We start from the raw sequence: 23,747 nt of genomic DNA on the forward strand, positions 1-23,747 counted from the left end.
AACTCTAGTTAGAAAAGTGTTTTACATGCATAATAGAGATTACTGTGGATCACTTGGAAAAACTTACAATAGTGGTCACTGATGATACATATTCTGTCAAGATGTGTGCAATTGTATAGTGGAACAGTAGCTAAAGTTTGAAGATTTTTTCAGTATTTTTGTTTGGTATATCAACAGCAAGTTTTTTCCTTCTTCCCAAAGCAAGTTGAAACACCAGTTATTCAGCTTGTCAACACAGCATCTATACTTACATGAAAAGTGCAGTTATTGTTTAAATTTAAATTCTAGCCTGGACCAGAATTCTCTTACCAAAAAATATCAGTCTACATACATGTATGTACAGGTTGAGTTGACAAGCTGAATGCTGTGTATCTCAGCATGCTTTTGGAGTAATTCAACTGGCAGGTAAAAAACTACCACGTAGGTATCACACTGTTATCAATAACAGATCTTTCACTAATTAGTACAATGATTAACTTAAGGTAGTATGCACCTCAAAAGTGAAAGACTCAAACTTTTGCTGAAACTTTCCTCAAAAAATGTTTCAACCATTCTCTTTCAAAATCAAGAATAAAAATCAGGGGTCACTGTGAAAATTTTGGAACTAGAGAAACAAATAAGCCACGATTTACGGATTTTTGAAATTCAAAATGGCCGCCATTCCTGTGTTAACTCTACTGGGAAAAATAAAATTTTGGATTTTCAAAAAACTAAGACGGTGAAAGTTTTTCTTTCTCCAAGAGCTTTAAAATGAGCCCCCACATGTGGTAGATCAGAAAAAAATTGTAGAAGTTTGAGAGTCCGTATATCTGTCCCAGAGGCACGTTCTACTTTAATATGATATTTATTTACCTTTGGCAAAAACATGTTCAGTCAACACTCCAAATACTTCTTCTCTAATACCAATCTTGTAGCCATCAATTGGCCATCCACCAGTATTATCTGGATCTACTACAGTGACAACTACACTGTCTGGATAGATGTCTTTGATTTCAACAGACTTCGGTTGTACAGGTGTATCTACACAGACATGTAAATGTTTGGAATGTACTCTGACAACCATACACTGACAGCATTTACAGGTAAAACTGATAATATTGATTTGTATTGGTGATACTGAGAGTTAAAGAGATAAACTGTTCAGCATCAAGGCAGCCAGTCATGGGCAATTGCCAAGTAACTCACTGCCATGACTTTTCTACACTTTTCTCTGTATGAAAGGTATATTACACAAGCTCTGCATCAAAACATATACGAAACAATATGCAACAAGAATAAAATCATGCTGGCAATACCTTGACCTTAAAGGTGCAACTTGTCAAAAACATTTCGTAAAATCATTAATAGTATTAAGGTAGAATGTGCCTTGGTGACAAATTTTTATATTTGGACTCTCAAATTTTTCAAACACTTTTCTGGTCAACCACTTGTGTGGGCTCTTTTGAAACTCTTGGAATAAATTAAGTTTTCACCATCTTGTTGTTGTGAAATTTAAAATTTGGTTTTTGCCCCGAAGAGTTACACAGGGATGTTGGTCATTTGGCATTTCAAATATCAGTAAGGTGATTTGTTTCTCTAGTACCAAACTTTGCACAGTGAGCCCTGATTTTTATCTTGATTTAGAAAGAAAATGGTTGAAAATTTTCTCAAGAAAAATTTGAGTGAGAGTTAAAGTCTTTCACTTTCAAGGCACATACTACCTTAACTCTGGTATAGCGCTGATCGCAAATGACGTCACTGTTCTCTCATTAATATGCATAAATAAACAGTTGTCTGCATTTTCCGCATAAACGACGAAAATAAAACCTGCGAGTGTTAGAAAGGCTATTGAGCGTCACACTTATTCGTATGAATTGATGACTGAGACTACAAGCTGCAACAACAGCCGCACATACAATGACAAAATTTGTCCGAATTTCAGCATATTTGTCCGAAAGTCATGCGCGTGCAGCTGTATTTAGTAACAAACCCGAAATCGTGATCAACGCTATTATAGTTCCTTACATGTTCTCTCCAGGGTCACATCATAGAATGTGAATCCTAATCTGTTCTCGGCTCTGCAGCGATATTCACCAAAATCATATGGCTGAGGAATAAGCTGTCACAGACAATATTGAATACAATGTTAGGCTGAAATCAACACTCAGTGGAAATACTTGACTGTCAATTATTCCTCTGTTGGTGGAAACTTTGAATAATAATCCAAAATCATTTTCTTACTATTTATTGTTTTGTCACATGAAAACGTTACAACTGCAATATTGCAAATATCAGTGATGGAAATGATTTAAAACCTGCAGTAATACGATGGGGTTGCTTTGACCCGTTGGCAATACAGGAACTATACATACTGTCTAATGGGTCAAACCTGGAATTTGAATGGACCTCGGTACAAACCAACCCACATGCACAAACATGCATAGAAGTACGTGTATTTCTTCTGTACACGTTTATACATATAGGTTTGTTTGTACCACCATCACATGATCTCTTGGGCATATCCAGGGTCTGTAGCACACCATGTGTCCTTTTTATTCCGGAGTAGACACATTGACCCATTGCCAGCACTGTCAGATGGAAATATTGTCTATTGGTAATATCAGTTGATCAGAAAGAAACAACCTCTGCAAAAGTTGAAACAACATCTGGTAGGAGGTCAGACGTAGTCAAAACAATACCACCTGATCAGCACAAACAACACTTGCAAATGATGCGTTCTGGACAGTTACCCATGATGTTGCTTTGACTACTCATAACTTCCTTCCAGACATATTTTTGCAGAGTTGATTTCTTTGTTATGACTGATATTACCGCCTGGGTGATAATTGCACCCGACAGTGTTGGCAACTCCTCAATTTAGGAGGTATACGCTAAGTTCCCGTATTGCCAACAATTCAATGCAAACCACTGTCAGTAATGAGATAAACAAGACAACAATCAGCTTGTTTTTTGTTTCATTTGATAGATTTTGGTAGAGGGATACATAATGATAAAGTCATTGCAAAAATATGTAACACATGGACATTAAGCAGAGTTTTCATTACTTGATATAATTACAACTATAATACTGGAATGCAGTATTTTTAGTCCGATTGCAATAAATACTGAATTTTTTGATACTTACAAAGAGGGATGTTCCATTTTCAGATTTATGGACAATGTGATTTGTTATGTTCAGTGGTTTTTGAAACCTTGTCCATGAAAACTTGGCTTGTGGATTAGAATAGATGACACATGTGATGTTGGTTGGATTATTCACCCATGATTTCTGTGTTTTCCTGGTTTTAGCTTCATCTACTTCTGGTCTATCTGTTATCATAAAATAAGGAACAATAAAACTTATCACACTTTCTATGCTACCTCCTTTCACAAAAGTTTGCAAGACATCATGAATTTTTCAAGAATCTTCGCAAAAGCATTTTAAATGACTAGCAATCTTTTATCTAGAAGAAATGGAAGTCTGAAAACAAAAAGAAAAGACAGTTCATGCAAACAAGTCAAGATACAAATTAAAACTCAGTTGTGTCTTATGTTGTATAACTACTGCAATTATATATTTAATGAGATTGTAATGTAAATACCAAAATTTCTGCATGATGACATTAGCCCAGGGTGCCACCTATGCTAAGCAGGTGGCAATGTACCAGTACAGCATTACTCATCAAATGAATACTTTGTGATAATATTATATAGGGCTCAGCCCTTGTTGTCATGCCAGGGGTTAAGATTGGCAATGTTATTTGTATTGATTCATGATAAAATAGAATTAACTTTACTTCATATACATTTGTATGACAACTATGCCCAGTTTCCCTCTGATGAAAGTAGTTCATGTACGTGCAGCAGTGCAGGTATAGATTTTCTGTAATGTGTAAAAATATTGGACAAAAATTGGCAATTTTCACCATGATAACAGCCTATTGTGTTAAACAAGGGACGTATTATGCCATCATTATCATTGCAATGGTAACCGCACTGCCCACCTTCCACTTTGCAAGCTGAAAACTATAGCGTTCTGTCTAAAAACTGGCAATTTTTGAATCTAGTTATTGACACAGGGGCGCTTTTCTAAAATTCAATCCCAGCATTCTTTGCGTATGCCTCCGTTCATATGCATGACAGTTTTCTCCCTTTTTCTATTTTTATGCGTGATATTAACGATTTTTGTATCAGCGACAAGGTGGATGATAACACTTACTGGCTAATAAAAGAGATATATTTTATAAATGGCATGTTATAAAATAATAATTTGCACGTTTCGTATTTGTTTATTTACGAGAACTCAAAAAAACATGGCGGCGCCCATGAAAGTAGGGTACACTTCCGGTTACTCACACAGTATATTATGAATATGCGCATGCGTAGTCAGTAAGCCGCTGTCGCGACTATTAACCCTTTGAGTGCTGTCATTTTTCCCGCTAAATTCTAAAGCAAAAGTTTATTTTTTGATCATTTTGGACCAAGTTGACATTACCGGTACACTTCATTGACTACAATAATAAAATTTTACTTTGGCATTCATAAACCTCATTTCATGCATTTACCATTCATGAGTAGTGACCATAGCTATAGTGCTATGTGTTGCGTATTGTACCCACATTTTATGTATACCTGCCTACTGCAGAATAATTATACAGATATGTAGTCACTTACACATAACATCAAGGTGAAAATCATCCTGGTCATAACCAGCGACATTTTCAGCAATACAAGTATAGGTACCAATGTCAAGTCTTCCAACACTGTTGATGGTCAGTACCATGCCTTTCTGGGCATTCTCATAAACATTAATTCTATTATCATGCGGCTGAAATATAGGAGTGAGATACATTTTTTCATAAGCCTATGGATATAATAATAATATGGACGTATATCACCCTATGGATGAAATATGTAATGATAGTAAAAATCATACAGAACAAGTCATCTGAAAATGACAATGTTCCTGCCTGTTCTAAGGTTTCTTGCTGGGATGAAAAGGTGACGAAAGAGAGCAAGTGTGAAGTACATAATGAATATTTGCTGATTTGTTTATGTGGGTCAGAAAGACTTTGGTATGCAGTAATTTTTTTTTCATAAGCCCATGGATATATTGCTAGTTTCTTCACTGACTGTGGTTCTCTGCATATGGGTGATGCAGTATGTGGGAGTGTTGGAATAGAGAGCACAACAGATTACCATACATGAATTGCTATTTCTGTTTTTAAGTCGTTTTTTTTTTCAGTACCGCCAGTACTCTACAATGTAACAGAATGGTAACATTGAAATTGGGATGCACTGGTTACTTTCAATGTTAAATAACCCACAGACCATCCATTTTCATTCACATTTCAGTAAGGAAAACGTACACATACATGAGAGTTATAATTTTATTGCATTATTTCATAGTGTGAATCATTTTTGTTTGATATGCGTGTGCCTGAGGAATAGCCCTAATTATACAACTTACTGCAATAAAATGACTGTCATCAATTGTATTGGATCAGATCACATAAACAACTGATGTACATTTGTATGCATAGGTGTAATCTTTGAATGAAAACAGTCAACGCATGTCTGAGAAACATCTCTGGATGGTATTCACTGTATGACATAACAATGTGAAACACAGAACAACTTTTCTCTACTATCAGTATCTGAAAATCATGTTGGATGAATTGATGATAGATATTTGAATAAAGTAATAAATTTGCCAAAATTACCGCAATATAAATACATACAAATGGCTTGTTTTAGAGGTAAACATATAAAGAGCAGTATGAATGAAATGTGAATACAAGATATGGCTGTGGTGAACTTATTTTGGTGATACTGACTTACAACAAATGATGGACAACATACTACAGCACTATTGCCAAAAAGTGTATTGGATAACTATTATGTAGGGATTACAAATACCTATGTATAGCTATTATTTATTGATTACAAATACCTGTCTTCCAAGCTGAATATTTATTGGACCTCTTCTCCATCTTATTGAAGGACGAGGTGAACCACGAATCGTATAGCATGTGAACTCAACAAATCCCTTTTCCTCTTGAGTTGAATTCTGTGTTAGACCAATGACAGGACGTATATTAACAGTCACATATCCACGTCCTTCATCCCATGATACTTTGTTTTCAGCTCTGCAAGTGTATTCTCCTGTGTCTTCTTCTTTCAGGTTCTGGATTGTCAGAGTACGATTCTGATCCGCTGTGAATTCAATCAAATAAATGTAAAGATAATATAATGAGATAATAAAAGGATATGTAATACCCATAGGTGATAATTGACTGCAAATACATGAGGCAATAATCACGTAAAAATTATAACTTTTTGTTCATTCCGTACTTCACTCATTAGGGACCATTCAAAGTATGTTCTTTCATAATCAAGAAAAATATTCAGGCCCCACTACAAATACAATCAGGTCTCACTGTTACACTTGGCGCACGAGTTATTGGAACACTAAATTAGGTAATTACCCAGCAACTTGGCTGAGTACTTTGCTATTTGACCTGGCGTTTACCTAAACAAGAGTCTGTTTTATGGTCTGAAGACTGATAAGATATCCACCACACTCAGCAGGCAGCTCCTCCACTGAGTAAACTGATATGCCTACACTGCAAAAAACATTTTTGACTGGCAGCTGCATGTAGTTGATGGGAGAGTTTTGAAGGGCCGGAATAAAATGTTGTAAAGTGTAAAACATGATTTGCCGCTGTCATTTTGTGTCCTGTTTTGTATAAATGCATGTTATTACCAGTTTTTTAATCACCATTACATACATTGAAGAGTCACTGACTGTCAGAGCAACCATCCAATCATATGATAAAAATGGACTGTTCCATCAACATCGGTGGTGGGCTCATGGAAGGTGGTAAATTTGACGAGTTTTGTACACTAGATTTACAAGGGATGCTGCAATGTTTCAATTCCAAATAACATACAGAGGCAAAACCTGTTAGGTTCAGGCCCAGGACACAAAATGAGTACAATAGATTGTGTTACATCATAATATTTATTCCCCTTTTCACAATTTTCCTTTGAACTAGATGCCAGTTGAAAATGGGTTGTTCCAGTGTAGGCATATCAGTTTACTCAGTGGGAGCTGCCTGCTGAGTTTGGTGGATATCTTATCAGTCTTCAGACAATAAAAACAGACTCTTGTTTAGGTAAATGCCAGGTCAAACTGCAAAGTGCTCAGCGAAGTTGCTGGGTAATTACCTAATTTGGTGTTCTGATAACTCGTGCCCTCGCTGTAATAAGTGTTGTTGAACAAATAACCTTAACATATTTGAAATCAAAATGGCTGATATTCACTGTTTGTTAAATGAAAAATTTTCAGATTGTTTAAACTTAATTATCACATGCACTTGCCAAGTTTGTCATCTTTTGAAAGAAAATATCCTCTGGTTGTTCTACATCATGACAACGATAATTGATAAAAAACTTCAGGATAATGATAAGTATTCCTTTACATCATATCTATATCTTTACCATGCAAAATGACAAAATTTTCTTGCAGAATAAATGGAGAATGTTGTGTCAATAGAATCACATTTGCTCATCTAGGCACTAGAAGTACAACAAAATAGTAATCTTACTAGGCAATTCAAGTTAACCCTTTGAGCGCTGTAATTTTTCCCGCCAAAAATTTTCATGCAACATTTTACCAATTTTGTAATTTTTATGTAATATTTTTCATAATTTTGGACCAAACGGACATTACATTTCATTGGCTACAGATTTTTATCAAAATTTTAGCAAAAAATTAGGAAAATATTGACTGGTGTACATACGATAAAGGTGACAAAATTTGACTTTGGCGCTCAAAGGATTAATGCTATATCTATTTGTTTTAGGTTTTGATATCAGTGGCGAATTACGCCATGTTTTTACTGACTGCAGAAACCCATCATCCAACCAAAGTACAGTAGTACTCAAATTTATAGTTGTTTGATGTTCACGATATTATACTTACACAGTTTATATTTAATCGGGTTTTCTAAGTGTACACCTCTAAACATCCATCTGATATTTGGAAAAGGATCACCAACAGCTGTACAGGTAAGTTTGGCTGACTGACCTTCATTGCCAGTTGTGTTCTGAGGAGCTTGAGTTACTCTGGGTGGCACTGTAATTACATTACAGTAATATTCATAAGTTATTCATATAATTAAACATCAAATAAAAACTTGAGACCAACCGAAGGGATTGTGCTCATGGTCATATTGATGAGAGTTGAGCTGAAGGCAACAGGGCAGTGTATGCGTACTTTTCTGTCTGATCAGTACAAGACAATTTGTCATTCTTAGGAATGAGGTGTACTTGAACTGAAATATGTCTACAGCAGGCAAGGTCACTCAATGTGGCAGATAAGAGTCTTTTTCACTAAGTTCACTCAGTTTGGGCTGAACTATGGATTTTCAATGCTACCTCCAGTATTGCGCACTACTTTATTAACATTAAAAGTATACATCACTGGTCATCTGTGTTGACACACATACCTGATTTATGAATCACATATATGATATGCTCATAGAAAAAAACATACATACCTAAAACATCAACAAAGATGTCTCTTTTATCAGTATATCCCAATGTTGGCATACGAGCACGACAAGAATAGGTCCCTTCATCTACCAATGAGACATTAGTGATACCAAGTCCTAGTCTTTCAGTTGGTACGTAACGTCCTAATCACAAAAAAGACAGTGATATTCAGTTGGGATGTGACTTCAAAATCACATTTAAGACATAGAGATATTTAATTAAGGCAAATAGTTCCCCCTATTTGGATAACCTGAGTAAAAGCCTTTCAACTAGACGAAAAATTTGCATACATGTTTCATTATCTTTTGAGCAAACTGTATGTTTCATCATGTTTAGAACAAATTCAGTCATCCGTTTGACCCTAAAAACCAAGTTTCACTACTTATATTGTTAAAATAAGCCATTCTTAAGAACTGCTTAGAGGTAAATAGATTTTTATGAATTGCAAATATTCAAGAGAGACAGATGATGATAGTATGTTACAAACATGTCAGTGGTTCTCTGACAAGTGTAAACTCTACAGACCTGGCAAAATTTTCTCATTTCATAAACCACTGCAGGGTACAAATGTTTGGGATTACTTTCATTTATGCGAAAAAAATGGGGAAAACACCTGGAAGTTGTCAGCTAATAAAACATCAACAGTTCTATCTTTATACGGTAAAAACTGTGTTTTATATTTTTTTGGGATTATAGTACTTCTCCGAATGACCTTATCAATGATGATTGAAATAACAGTTCAACAAAAGCACCCGCTGAACTTCATGGTTTGATTTTGACAATGCATTGCAAACCAAACATGTCATGATATTCATAGCAATCTCCAGGGAAGTAATTGTGCATTGATATTTGCAGGGCAAAACAGAACCTGATACAATATGGAAACAAATTCAGTCAAAGTAGTTTATCAAAAGCTGCCCATAAAAAATGACAATTCATTTTTGATTTATGTTTGTTTTTTGCTGAGACCAATCATCCTGAACACTCCCACATCCATAGACCAGAGTTGAATTATCAAATCTTTTTAGACATCACGAGATAATTGATGGTGTACTTACCATCAATTGGTAAATCTTGATTATTAAATTTCCATGTTACAGTGGGTAATGGAGTACCAGTGACTGCACAATCAATAAATCCTTCTCTGCCAGCTACCAAATCTTGCTTTGGAGGTGCATTTACAAACTCAATTCCTCCTGTAATGTCAAAGAAATGTTTCATTTGTTGATATATAGAATCTAACATTTCAAGACAATTTTTCGGATTCTGACTGACACTCTCTGAAGATGTACGTGTCATCTTTTAAATGATGCTACGCTAGGGAGTCAACTAGAGGGTAGGCACACAACACTGCACTAGTATACCATACATACCCCACTCACATCATATGCTGACAGGGCTTAGCACATACTCCTCTGCTCAGATAACAAAAGTGTCAATGACAAAAGTTCAATCTTCTGAACTTAAAAATGCAAAGCTCTCTGAAAGAATAATTAGCTTTTATCCATTTGGCAAGATCTGCAGATATGTAGTCAAATATTAACCATTTGTATTAAAAATCACGTTCACAAGATGTTCAAAAACACAATGTCACTTTAATTTATTCAAATTTATTCATATTTTTTCCCTTATGTATATAGAAATTAGTAAAACACCTATACATGCATCTTTGGACTGATAGTTTTCTCAAAACCTACTGTATGGTAGATATTTCCTCTATGCTAATGAGATACATTTTTGCAAATAGTGTATGCAGAGAGAATATTATTATATACGATATAATATATCACTGTTGATGGATTCAAATCCAAACAAGATTTCGGCAGTAAACAATAATATTTCATATTACTCATACATAGGTTGTGTTAACAAGTTAAACACCAGGTATTTCAATATGTACTGTGTAGTTAAGCCTGTCGCGCACAAGAAAAATTAGCTGAGCAAAATCTAAATTTGCTGAGCAAAATGTAAATCGAAGTTGTTTATTCAGCCATTCTACTCTCATGTGCAGACAATTTTTCCAGTTTTTTCCTTTTGTGCTGTTTTTGAGCAAAATACTCAAAATGTTTGATATTTTTCCTGGCGAGGAATTCCTCACTGTCTGTGTCAGAGAAAGTAATTTTCCTCATGTCTTTTTATGTAATGGAGCATAAAATTAATTGAATGTATTTCTGCAATTTATTGCTGTACTGCTTTGTCCATACTTCAGAATAATGTTGTTTGAGGGTGAAGTATTTGAGAAGTGATTTCATAAGGTCAAGTGAACACAAAACGTATGTGTATGAACTAGACACACATTTGATGTACAGTATCAGTAGACAATCTGAGGCACCCTAGGCACAGAACTGTAAGCCTAAAATGATCTCAGGAACATGCAGTAATTATATTCAAAAAAAACTATTTCATTGCTGAATATTCAGAACAGTGATCTCGTAATGTATTGCCTGCAGTGAAAACACATTTTGGATGTTTCCTTGATATCAAAAATCATGCTTCTTCATCCCATAAATTGTTTTACAGTTTGATAATTGCTAAACCATGAAATTCTGCAATCCAGACTTGTGATGACTTAATAAACATGTACATGAATATTATGTTCAATTCCATATAGCCTCTTGGTTGAGGTAGAAAATATGAAATTGATGAAACTGCCAAAGCTTACTACATACTTACGATAAAAGTTCACTGTAACTGATGCTGATATATCACCTGCCTTACAGGTATAGATTCCAGAATAACTTTCTATCATTCCGTCGAAGTATAAGATTGATAGTGTTTCTGATGATTCTACATATCTGCTGGCACTTCCACCTAATACAATACAATAGACAATCATTGTCAGATGTAGTATTGCCATAAATGCAGAAAGGTTTGAGTCACAATTGCTTAATGTGCATAATGTGAGTAAAATATTCAAAATGATGATGTACAATAGTGAATGTGAACTTTCAAAGTGCAGTTTCACAGGGAAGGTACTACAGCTCTGTACCACCCTAAAGGTCACAAATCATTATGGTGCACATACACAAGAGGCAAATCCTACGCAGGGAATGTAAAGTGCTTTACTGCAAACAGGGAGCAATTTAACACCATGTCACTTTCAAAACGTTTATATCAGTTGGTGTTCTGATTTGTGTTGTCTTATAATATTTGAAATACACATATGTAATTTCATTTCACTGATTGACCTTGACTACTACTGCAAAGAACTTTTCAATCGAATCCCTAAGTGCAGCAGATGCTTTTTGGTCAAGTCCCTATGTAAACAATGGTACACAACTATAGAGAAGAATATACACACCTTGGCCAAGTTCATAGATTTGCTTTTGCAGTGGATCTAACCATATAGGATTGCTCATTAAACCACGTCCAGAACTGCTACATTCAAAGGAGAAGAATGAGCCAAACCTCAGGTATTGGTCATCGGCTGGTGTAATTTGCAAGTCTTGTCCTTCACATTCTGCAATTAAAATTTGAGAAGAGATACTTTTTCACAAAACCACATATGTCACAGCTGTCCTATTGAGCAGTGGCTGCTAATGGAATGCTGTCATCCCAATATTGTTGCTTGTACTGTCAGCCATAGTCTGCATGTTTTCATTGATGTGACTAGTCACATTTATTCCTTACCAGTAAATGGTTTTTTCACTAGCTGTCATCTAATGTACAGTAATGTTGTTTACAGAACACAGATGCATAAGGTAACAGAGTTTCAAGGCTGGTTTGGTTGCAAATTTTACCAGGGACAGTAGCTATGTTTTGGACTATTTTGTCCAGTGTTATACGGGTCTATGTATCAATTAATTGCACATTTGTATTCAATTCCCTGTAGTATCCCAAATTGCAGAGTATTATGTTTTTCTATGACACGCGGCCTAACGTGTATACGAATGATCATTGCTCCAGTTGACAAATGATTTCAAGTCTGGACTTCACGTCAATTTTCATCAATAACAAAACCTTTGTACAATTTCTGTGGCCAATCAGAAATATGGGTGTTACATACTGCTTCAAACATGAACTGTTGTGGATACACAAAAAGACTGGAAAGCAAAGAGTTATATCTTTTTGAGCTGTAAATGTAATTTACTGTGAATTGAATGGACATGATACACAAATGCTTTGCCACATGTTTGATATGGCCGAAGGTTGATTTTTCCAAACAACATTCTGTATATGGATAATAATGTCAATGAAGAAAAAATTTTTTAGATAACCATAGATAATTAAAACATATACACAGCAAACAGAACTCATTGCACTTTGACACGCGTCAAATCCCCTCCCTTCCTCTGAAAGTAAGTTTAGAACTGCAAAAATCTGACATGTCACATTGACACAGTAATTCTCTCAAATATGGAAGTTGCCAAAATAATTCATTTTGGTTGTAGCAAGTGAAATCCATACTAATACAGTGACACTTCTGCATGATATTGATAATCAAAATAGAGGTTATTATATATAATCATAGCTACTGCACCATAAAGGCAATGGATTTAAGTTGTCATGAACAAGTTTTGACTGACCACAATTCTTTAGTGTGAAATGTCCACCGTAAAATAGTTGATGTTCCATTGCAACACACATGGTGATTGGTCCAATATAATAATAAATGAATCTTTCCAATACTATTTACATATTCCATGGCAAATATTGATATTCCTGTATTACCTATCATCATTGTGTACTTACATTAAATCAACTGTCCAATTATTGCATAGCAAACATATTGCATATCACTCACAAATAGGATTTGCAGTGATGGTAATATATTTCATATATAGTATATATTATATAAAATATAATATATATATGTCTTACATTGAATATGAAATAATACAGTACTTTTTAATTCGCACACATTAAATCTCTTGAATATGGAATAATTTGGTACTTCTTGATGATGTTTAGAGTTATCTCTTTTTTGAATGCCATCATATTCAAATGTGGGCTGTTTCAGTTCAACTTTTCATAATTTTCTGTCACAATCTCTCTGAGCTTCAACTTATAATACAAACAATATTCCAGCATGGGCTGTTTCTATTCAACTTTTCATAATTTCCTGTCCCAATCTCTTTGAGCCTCAACTCATAATACAAACACTGTACTTGCCAAGCGTTGCACCCATGGGCTGTTTCTATTCAACTTTTCATAATTTTCTGTCACAATCTCTCTGAGCTTCAACTTATAATACAAACAATATTCCAGCATGGGCTCTTTCTATTCAACTTTTCATAATTTCCTTCTCAATCTCCTTGAGCTTCAACTTATAATACAACAATATTCCAGCATGGGCTGTTTCTATTCAACTTTTCATATTTTCTGTCACAATCTCTCTGAGCTTCAACTTATAATACAAACAATATTCCAGCATGGGCTGTTTCTATTCAACTTTTCATAATTTCTGTCACAATCTCTCTGAGCTTCAACTTATAATACAAACAATATTCCAGCATGGGCTCTTTCTATTCAACTTTTCATAATTTTCTGTCACAATCTCTCTGAGCTTCAACTTATAATACAAACAATATTCCAGCATGGACTGTTTCAGTTCAACTTTTCATAATTTTCTGTCACAATCTCTCTGAGCTTCAACTTATAATACAAACAATATTCCAGCATGGGCTGTTTCTATTCAACTTTTCATAATTTCCTGTCCCAATCTCTTTGAGCCTCAACTCATAATACAAACACTGTACTTGCCAAGCGTTGCACCCACTCTTTGATAAGATGTAAATTGGTTAACCCTTTAGCGCTGCAATTTTCTCCCTCCAAAATTTTAATGCAAAATTTTACCAATTTTTATGAATTTTTCCATAACTTTTTGATAATTTTGGACCAAATGGACATCACATTTCATTGGCTACAGTTTTTTCTCAAAATTTTGGCAAAAATCTGAGAAAAAGTGGCTGGGGTTTATTTTATACAGGGGACAAAAATAAACTCTAGCGCTCAAAGGGTTAATGAGATTTATTAATAAAATGATCAAAATTCAAAGGTACATGACATGTCAAATTTACTACAGCCATGTGTTGAAATTTTAATCCAGAGTGTATGTACGGGTACAATGGTTACAACATTCATTGAGATATTCAATCTAAGTGTTAATACTTCCTGAAAGCAGCCTATCTGAAACCTATACAATATTAAAGTATAGAAATCCGGCTCTTTGATATAAATATATTCCATCATGACTATCTTTGAAATTAGTAAGTATATTTTTTCAGACAAAAAGGTGCATGATTAAAGTTTGTCGTCTGTAACTTCAGTAACCCCTTTCTGATAAAATTTCTCATTAATATACCAATTTAAAAATGTCTGTAGAAACAATGATGAGCTTATGATTGGATTTTAAAATACTTGTATGCAATCCAGAATTTGATATTTGGCCAAACTGATCATCTTTTATAGAGATAATTGCAGGACATTGTACTACGGTAAGTCCATTGCCCTTGATAAATTAAGAATATTCTCAATGATACTGTCCATCCATCTTTGTTACCAATCTGTGGGAGAGAGTTTATTTGATGGTTTGGTAATGTGTTAGATTATAGTACACAAGCATTTGATGCCATTTTGATCAGAAAGTGATACACCATGGTCTAAGTTAGAAAATTGAAATACATTGATGTATTGAGTATCTTTGACCAAATGACATATCATACAGTTTCCAACAACAAAAATTCATGCACTGCTGGGGATCTAGTCATTACTAAATATGTGTACACGATTAGTATATTAAGATTTTGACAATTCTTACTTTCAAACTTTCCCTTGGCAAACTTTGAGCAATAATTTTTTATAATCAACAATAAATCATGAAATTGAACAAATTTTGGGATTAATTTGGGATTGACATCAAGCGTCCTTTCACATCTAACAGTATGTTACATGGAAACTTTGCTGATATTACAAATTCACAACAAAAACAAGTGGGTCAAAACTTCATTTACTAGTACTTCAATAGCTAGTAAAACTTAATCAAAACAAAAAGTTGAGTTTTTTTTTCATGAAACGTTGTTTTGATTGACAACTATATCAACAGCACGCTAGTAAATCTGAAAGTCTGTTTCTGAAGTGTCATTCTAACTTAAATCAATAGTTACAACAGACTCAATATCCCTAGGAATGTGTTCGTGAAATTTAAAGCAAAATAATGTTTTGATCAAAACTAGCAAATTACTCATAAAATTAAAATGTACTACAATTGCAACAAATCAGATAATATCTGAACTCTGAAAGTCATCACTTATTCTAATACAATCAAACTTGTGTATAGTGTTCACACAAGGGACCAAGAAAAAGTGACTACTATATAGACATGGCCTTTCAATAGAGGGTGGGTGTGGCAGTTCTTTCGACGTGAGTTAGGATAAGATAACATTTATAATATAATTCTCATTATTCTAGATCATAAATCCCTTGAAAAGCATAATACATGCATATTATTTCTGAAACAATCCTGACACATACATAAAATCAATTAAAATAGTCTTTTGTTTTCAGTCATTTTTGGACAGTGGTCCTTCAGAGTTTAGGAACCTGACTTAAGTCACTGACTTAAGAACAGAGGTGACAGTTTTGTAGAGGGCATTTTACATGTAAAATGTAACAGCACTGCCACAAGGTGACTACAGTAATATAGTAACAGCTCTGTAGATGTTGTAACTTAAATGAGAAAATTGGATGAAAATGTAAATTTACGTTCATACCTCCAAGTGTACGAACCAAACTTGAAAGCAATCAGACATTAGGCTTCATAGAAGTTGATGTTTTGAACGAAAAGAGACAAATCAGTCCTTAAACTTTTTAATTCGCTAATTTTGTCATGATTTGAACAAATATAAGAACAAGTGATCCTAAAAAAGTAGCAAACCAAACTTGAAAGCCACACACCAAGAAGTGACAAATTTTGCTTTTTAATGGATGAACAATATGCAGGATGGATTGATTATACAAGTATAGACGGACTGATAGTCATGCAGACTTTCACAGTGATAACACTGCCAAAGTTTTGATTTTGGCCCACAAGTACACAATATTGTACCATCATTGTAAACAATTATAAATGTGACAATGCCATGAATGTTTAAAAACCAAATATGGTATGAAAGCGAATTATTGGTTTTTTGTTTTTTAAAAAGAAACAAAACTTATTAATAAACAGGTTTTTTACTATATTATTGATGAAAGTAAATCGCATGCAAAGAAAACTGCAAATGAATGTACTTAACCTTAGATATCAGTAAAACCATATCAAACATTTGAATCAATATTTAATGATTTTTGAAATTTTTCAGTTTCAGCTGATAATATTTCCCTACTTTTGAAAGTAACATGTACATTTAGTTACAACAACTTCTTCAACTGACATGCAATTACAGAACAGACCTAACAAACTGTAAATTAACATAACATATACACAGATGCAAACTGCCTTACAAGATGTTGACTGATATAGTGATAGCCAGGCTTCCCATGCTTAGCTATTACAGCTGACAGTTCCTGGAAATGTCATTAAAAATGTAGACTTTATGAGCCTAAGTGTACACTCTCACTGATGTACATGAGAATAAAATATTTACTCAACCATTTAGATATAAATGAAATACAGATTAATGCATTACAAATTTATCAATGACTTTGTACTGAAAATGTAAACTACTGGCAACTATTGGTAAATAGAAGGTTATCTGGCATTGTTAGTTCAACATGATGTGACTGTGTAATCTAATATATGATTCCAATTATACACAATTGTTTTGCTGCACCAAAATCATACATCAGATACTTATACAGGCAACAAACAGCAAAGATGTAGGCAAATTTTAAAATCACAGGTCAAGTTTAACTATGTCAAAAAATGGAACACTGACATGTAGAAAGTAGTAAGTTGTTGGCAGTGTCAGATGCTTGGCTTGTTCAGTTAGGAGGGAGAAAATTCTCAAGTAAATTCTCTTGTGCAAAGATTCCGTAAAAATGTTATGGTCACATTAACATTTGCTTGATCAGTTTCATGTAACTAGGATTGTCCCTACCTTTAATAATTGAGTAAGGGTCCCAATTGAATACTCAAAAGGCCCCTATTTGTTTTCAGGGGATTTGGTATAGTATACTGCTATACCACATGAGCTTAAATGTGGTACACTATGGCAGCCCTCAATTATTGGTGTGGCCACCAAATGCATTGCATTCTAATTTCCCTTCACACTGATTGTTTTTGTCATCATTTGCATTTACCTCTGCTATCATTTCTACTTGTACTTTGCAGGTTTGTTATACATCATATAGTCCTCTTGCATTTACATGTCACTTTTTTATTGCCTTCATTATGACGGCAAAGTTTGGGTCACTACAAGATGCACCTTCAAAAGCTATACCAAACTGATTTTGATGCTGTCATTCTCAGCATAAATTTTAAAAAATGCACATATAACTGCTCTGAGTATTTTATATGTCTGCTCTGTTTTCTTATATTCAATCTTTTTGTGCCAATTTCTTCACAGTTTCGTCAACCGTGATGTGAAGCTGTTTTGGGGATGAACATTTCTGAAAATTAGCATGAAATTTGCATATTCAATATTTTAAATAAATTTTTGCTTCTCTTTCTTCACAAAATCTTCTTTTACACTGCTAATCCAATGGCTATAGAATTTGTATGTATGTCCCAAGGGATGACTTCAAATGATAACAACATTAGCAAATACAAATTTTACGATATATTTTCTCATTTTTTGCTGAAAGATATTCTTCACTGATGTTGCCTTAGCTTTCAAATTTCATATATCGCTTCCTTTGAGATTCTTTACTCAGATTTAGCATTGCCATATTTAAATTTTTGAACATTTTCTTTAAAATTCTGCTTCTTTTAGACTTCTAATTTTGAGATTATTTTTCTGTTAAAAAAATTAAAAGCAATTTCAGTTGTTTTCATATGTGCTTTTTAATATGTACACATGCCATTCATAGTTGCTTTCAGCTATAAACAGCAATGGAACATATCTGCTGCTAGATTGCTTGTTTTTGCAATGTATCTTCATAAGCTTGGATCTGACGCTGGGAACATCACAAGCAAAATTAGTTTCAAATGATCATTCAAAGTGATTGTAATTCTGAGTTTTATGGCAACTGTTCTGACATACCTTTGTTGTAATTCCGCTTTTCACAATCTATTTGTTTGTCCTGCTTTCTCTTGCCAATATTGCCATGTTTTTGATGTACTTTTGTTTACTTTCCATCTTGGAGTGATATCCAAAGTTTAATATCAGAAACAAAACAACTGATATCAATAATTGCCACCTGTTATTTGTCAATTCCCTTATTAGTTTTGGTTTAAAGTAGATGGCTACCCATGGGTAGACTCATGTTAGTCCATTCATTGACTTTTTCATTTCATTGACTTGCATTTAGAAATGAAAGAAAAATGTAATCTTGTAAATTTCATAAACCTAAAAAAAAATGTTCCTTGATAAGTCATTTTGAAAGATGTATTCATATAGTTGTGTCACTGCACTAGAATTCTGACTAAAATGGAAATGATAATGCTTCACTCTCAATCAAAGCACCTATCAATGTTTTCCACCAGAGGGAGTGTGGAGCAACTGAGGAAATTGATTGAAAATCATATCCTACGACAGGGGAATTTCATCGCCACAGTGCACCTGGCTTGGGGCCGCAAAATGTTAGTTTTAATTTTGACTGACACCATGTACTAAATTGTCTACATGTATGATATTGCCTTTATTCCCCCCCCCCCCCCCCACCAAGGTTTTGATATATTGTTGTAGCCTCTCGGTGGGAACTTTGAAAAAAGTCAAATTCAACTGTTAGGCTCACATATTTGCTGCTACCTACAACATGGTTTCACATCAAAATCCAAAGTTAATTATGCTTACACCTAACATTTTGATGAGGAAAGATTGTGTTCTTTGCATAAATGATATAACAGTGTTTTGAAACTCAACTTTGAATATCATGTGTCACCATTTACATCATTTCACAGTACAGAGACAGAGCCTGATGGTGGGTAAATGTAAACCATTTATAAGTTTCTAATGAATGGGGGAACACATAAAGTAAATTGTTATCTTACTGTAGTGCAATTGTCTCTCGTTGTACTAAACACATCAGTGTTTTATTGTTTATGTTACACTAGCTGTAATAAAGAAAACGGTGCCTAAAGAGGTGAAAGAAATCAAGAATTCTCATTCTTTACATTACGAATTAATACACATTATCTACAGTACTCAAAACAGGACTGTACATGTGAACACACATTGTATTTGGTCAACAATGATATAATATATGCTTTGCTTGAATACTTGAATGTAGGCATATACTATCACACATAGAGTAAAATTATCTATTCCATAGCCATACAGGTTTAACCACAACTCTAATGTTAAATTAATGCCCGACAATATTGCAGTCTTTTGATCATGCTCACGCATTGAAACTCAGAGCAATATGACTAGATATGGATCCCTGTACTTTGTGTTACAAACTGTGATACGCTGAAGTATATCAATAATCAAGAGAGGATCTGAATGTTAGTGAAAGCCGAAGACAAAATATAAAATTGTGATGTCAATGTGATCCATACATATGATATTACTTGATGGAAAATGCCTTTGTACTGTTGACTGGCTGTCATGAAATTAAATATTTTTAGTTCAGGTGTAACATGGACGGCATTTCTTACATGCTTTAGAGTCTGTGTCACTTAGCCACTCTGACTCAATAATTCCGTGGGCATAGGCATGCCTTTGTTTGTACAAAATTAAGATAAAATACAATTGAAAATACGAACAGTAACACCTCCTACACTGCTAAACTTCATGGGTGTGAAGGAAATTACATTAGAACCTACGAAGACGTATTGTTAGTCCGTGTTAGTGTCTGAACGTGCCGTGCCTCATAATGTAACATAAATTATAATCGGGAATCGGGATAATATTGATCGAAAATATTAAATAGGAATTCAATGGCTGAATTAATTCTTGTTACAGTCATTTATTTTGACTGTCAAAGAAGAGAATGAGCTCTGGAAAACATGACAGTGAAAACGCAGAGAATGTGGAACGAAGAGTTCTAAGATCTTGAGTCGAGCTGCAAATTACATTATTACCCATACGATGCCCAATGCATAGGTCAAAAATTCTGCTTACCTGTTATAACGGAATACAACAGCAATAAGACGCACAATCTAAGTGATGACCACAGCATCTTGTGATAAGATGGGTGGGAGAGTTGATTCCTTAACTATTTTTTGAACTGAAAACCAAAGAAAAATATTTTCCACTAATACATTTACGGCTTATTCCTAATGTGACGACGAATCTATGATAGGTCACGTCAGTGTAGTGCGTGCAGTACATAGACAAATTTCCCTCCAGCACCAACGTGAATGTTTAGCAGTTTATGTATATATACATACGTCGTATATCCTTCCGCAGTGAATAACGGTTTCTCTCGAAATAAAACGCTACGAAAAGCTGAGACTGTGACAGAGAAATAACATTATACGCATCATTTTATTTTACCTGAATAGATCGGGCTGTTTCTGAGCTGTTCCTTCCTGATGATCGTCGCACAAAAGCACTATTTTCATGCAGATACGTTATCAAGCAAGTCCCAAACCAGGAAGCGTAATCGATGACTGAAGACGGCAATTTGTAGCTGGCTGTGCAGTGTTGAGTGAATCTTGTGTTTGATTATTGACGTGATACTTTCACTTCAAGAAAAAATGGTTGTTATGACGTTTTCAAATCAAAATCTGATAAATATTTCATTAGAAGTGTGTTTTTTTCGGCCAGACTGCCGCTTAGTCACACCGTGCGCAAACACTACGCAAACGATAATATGGGATCCTGTTAATAATTAAATATTAGGCCTGGCCGTGTGTCAAATGTAAAGCCGTTTCTGCGGCTGAATCACGTGTCCTTAGCTAAGCCCTCGACAAGGAATGCAATCACGGCTTCTCCGTAGGAGAGATGCGATTTTTTTATTTCATGCAATGACGCGTATATATGTTCCTGAGTCTGAAGGCGCCGCTCGCCGATAGCCTCTGTACGTAGATTGAGAAGTAACACAAGCTTATAAACCACGCACAGGTAGGGCCTACAGTCTAGATATATGGACGGTCCACTCACTGACTCAGCCACTTCCTACGCTTCTCTGTGGTGCTCTTGGTAAACTTACTTCATCTTTTGTTTATTGTCAAGGTTTTGATATGTTATTGTTATCGCAGCGAGCAGACTAGAAAGTGATGAGGAGAGTGACAATGCGAAAGTAAAAAGAAGCTTAGGCCTACTCCTATTGTCATAGTTTTTTGTAGGGTAGGCTACAGTCAGTAGCTTATAGGTCTAGGCCTATTAATGGACAAATATGTTTATAGGCCTATAGGCCTAAAGCATTATTTCCGTTTTACTCTCGAAGATAAAGCGTAATAAAACGCCTCATATTCTCTGATTTTGTGCAGTTCACACTATTGCATGACAAATTTCAGCCTTCATAAGCTTACTTTCAGAGAGTTGACTATGACACACTGCAATCTGATTAAAATCCCTTCTAGAGATGGGTCGGTCTTTACGCTAGCGTATGTTTATTTTTCTGCGTAAAAGAACGACCCATCTCTTCATCAGATTTTAATCATATTATCATGACTGAAACATTGATATTTCCTGCAGCGAAGAAACATTCCTTCACAATTTTCGACTGTATGAAAAACTGCCGAGTCAGGATTTTTCGCATATTTTTTGTACAGGACGGAGTTATCTTCCCCTTTTATCTTGAAATCTAGCGCGATGACACCACCTTTTTTCCTCAAGATCACTTCTTCAATCAAAGGATATTGTTAGGTTTCAAGAAATTTTTAAAGGTTTACAACGATGTTTTCTTACATTTCGACATGCAAACCAATGGAATTGTCTGATGCTTCACCACCCATGGGTGTAGTAGCTTCCTACCTTAAACAAGCTTCTGAAGCCCGATTTAATGCTACTGATAAATAAACCCTTCAAATTTTGCACTTCAAATAGTTAGGCCTATGGCCTAAATGACATATTACAACCCGTCGTGATTTCTTACTCTTTAACATGATAATAAAGAGCGCCATAGGTATCTTCAAAAGTTCATAGGCGCAGACAATATGGTAAAATATCGAATGGAAAATAATTTTAAAAAATGCAAAAACCACGGGAAGACTACATTAGCATTTTATTATTTTACACAGTAACACGAGTAAACAAACAAATACACAAATCAAACGTTATAAACTTCTTTGAAAAGTTAGGTCTTCAATTTAGTCGAGAGATTTGTTGCAGCAGTGGAAAGGCAATGTCATATAGTCTTTGGAAAGAAATAACCTTGCTATGGGGGAGGGTTACTTGTATGAAGCTTGAAAACCACTGCCTGGTGATCAGACAGCACATGGTCCGTTATCACGATACCAGTAACTAATGATTCTGAAGACCTAGTGATGAGAAGAACGAGCAGATAGCAACTCTGGTCTGATGGGATGTCTTTCATACATTTAAACAAATAACTCTAGTTATACCGTCAAATGAAGACAAAAGCGGGCTATACCAACAGGGCCTAAGTCCATGAAGCTGGGAATGACAGCCTAATATTAAATTACTAAAGAAAAAATCCAGAACTATTGTCTATGTTTCGTGTGCTCATGCAAATTTCTCAACCAAAAGATAGAGATGTTCTATACACATGTAGGCCTATATACCAGCGTATGTTCTATATATACGACAAGGCACAGGGACGCTAGCGCAAGTAAATTTTATAAAATTTAAAGTAAGTCAAGGCCAACAACAGATATTATCTGTTGTTGGCCTTGACTTACTTTTTATTCAAGTGTAATGTGAGTCGGGTATATAGTTATATTTGTTGAATACATCAAAACGTTTTACCACATGTTTTTAAAAGATTAATGTCCTGTCCTTTTAAAAGATTAATTTACTTACTCTTCAACGATTTCTATAGTTGCGGTATCAACGTTCGGCAATTCATAGATTATCTTCATCACAGTAAAAACTGATGGATAACAATAACAATGAACGAAATAAAAATGTTCTGTACTGTTTGAATGTGAAAATTAAAGAGGGTGGCGATAAAATGTGAGAAGTTATCAGTTAAATATAAAAACTAATTATAATAGGAAAGTAGATTGACAAAATGAAAAAGCCGACCGGAACTGT

The 23,747-nt window shown here is 34.6% G+C and overlaps 1 protein-coding gene across 5 annotated transcripts in view; it reads right to left on the reverse strand.

Annotated features, from left to right (window-relative positions):
- LOC139116242 (neural cell adhesion molecule 2-like) overlaps window positions 1-21,415 on the reverse strand; it is a 35,207-nt gene extending 13,792 nt beyond the window's left edge. For 3 of the 5 annotated variants that reach the window (XM_070678831.1, XM_070678830.1, XM_070678829.1), the window contains exons 1-12: window positions 21,081-21,263; window positions 20,706-20,811; window positions 11,840-11,998; window positions 11,212-11,349; window positions 9,597-9,734; window positions 8,544-8,681; window positions 7,967-8,119; window positions 5,933-6,195; window positions 4,654-4,807; window positions 3,125-3,309; window positions 2,005-2,098; window positions 853-1,020 (exon numbers count right to left, since the gene is read on the reverse strand). In XM_070678831.1, coding sequence (XP_070534932.1) covers window positions 853-1,020; window positions 2,005-2,098; window positions 3,125-3,309; window positions 4,654-4,807; window positions 5,933-6,195; window positions 7,967-8,119; window positions 8,544-8,681; window positions 9,597-9,734; window positions 11,212-11,349; window positions 11,840-11,998; window positions 20,706-20,763 — 1,648 coding nt within the window. In that variant the 5' untranslated portion in view covers window positions 20,764-20,811; window positions 21,081-21,263. Of the gene's footprint in view, window positions 1-852; window positions 1,021-2,004; window positions 2,099-3,124; window positions 3,310-4,653; window positions 4,808-5,932; window positions 6,196-7,966; window positions 8,120-8,543; window positions 8,682-9,596; window positions 9,735-11,211; window positions 11,350-11,839; window positions 11,999-20,705; window positions 20,940-21,080 lie in introns of those variants that run through there. The other 2 variants (XM_070678832.1, XM_070678833.1) reach the window with 2 other exon arrangements.
- Between the last annotated feature and the right edge of the window lie 2,332 nt (window positions 21,416-23,747).

Source organism: Ptychodera flava, chromosome 17 (assembly GCF_041260155.1).
Source record: "Ptychodera flava strain L36383 chromosome 17, AS_Pfla_20210202, whole genome shotgun sequence".
Lineage (NCBI taxonomy): Eukaryota > Metazoa > Hemichordata > Enteropneusta > Ptychoderidae > Ptychodera > Ptychodera flava.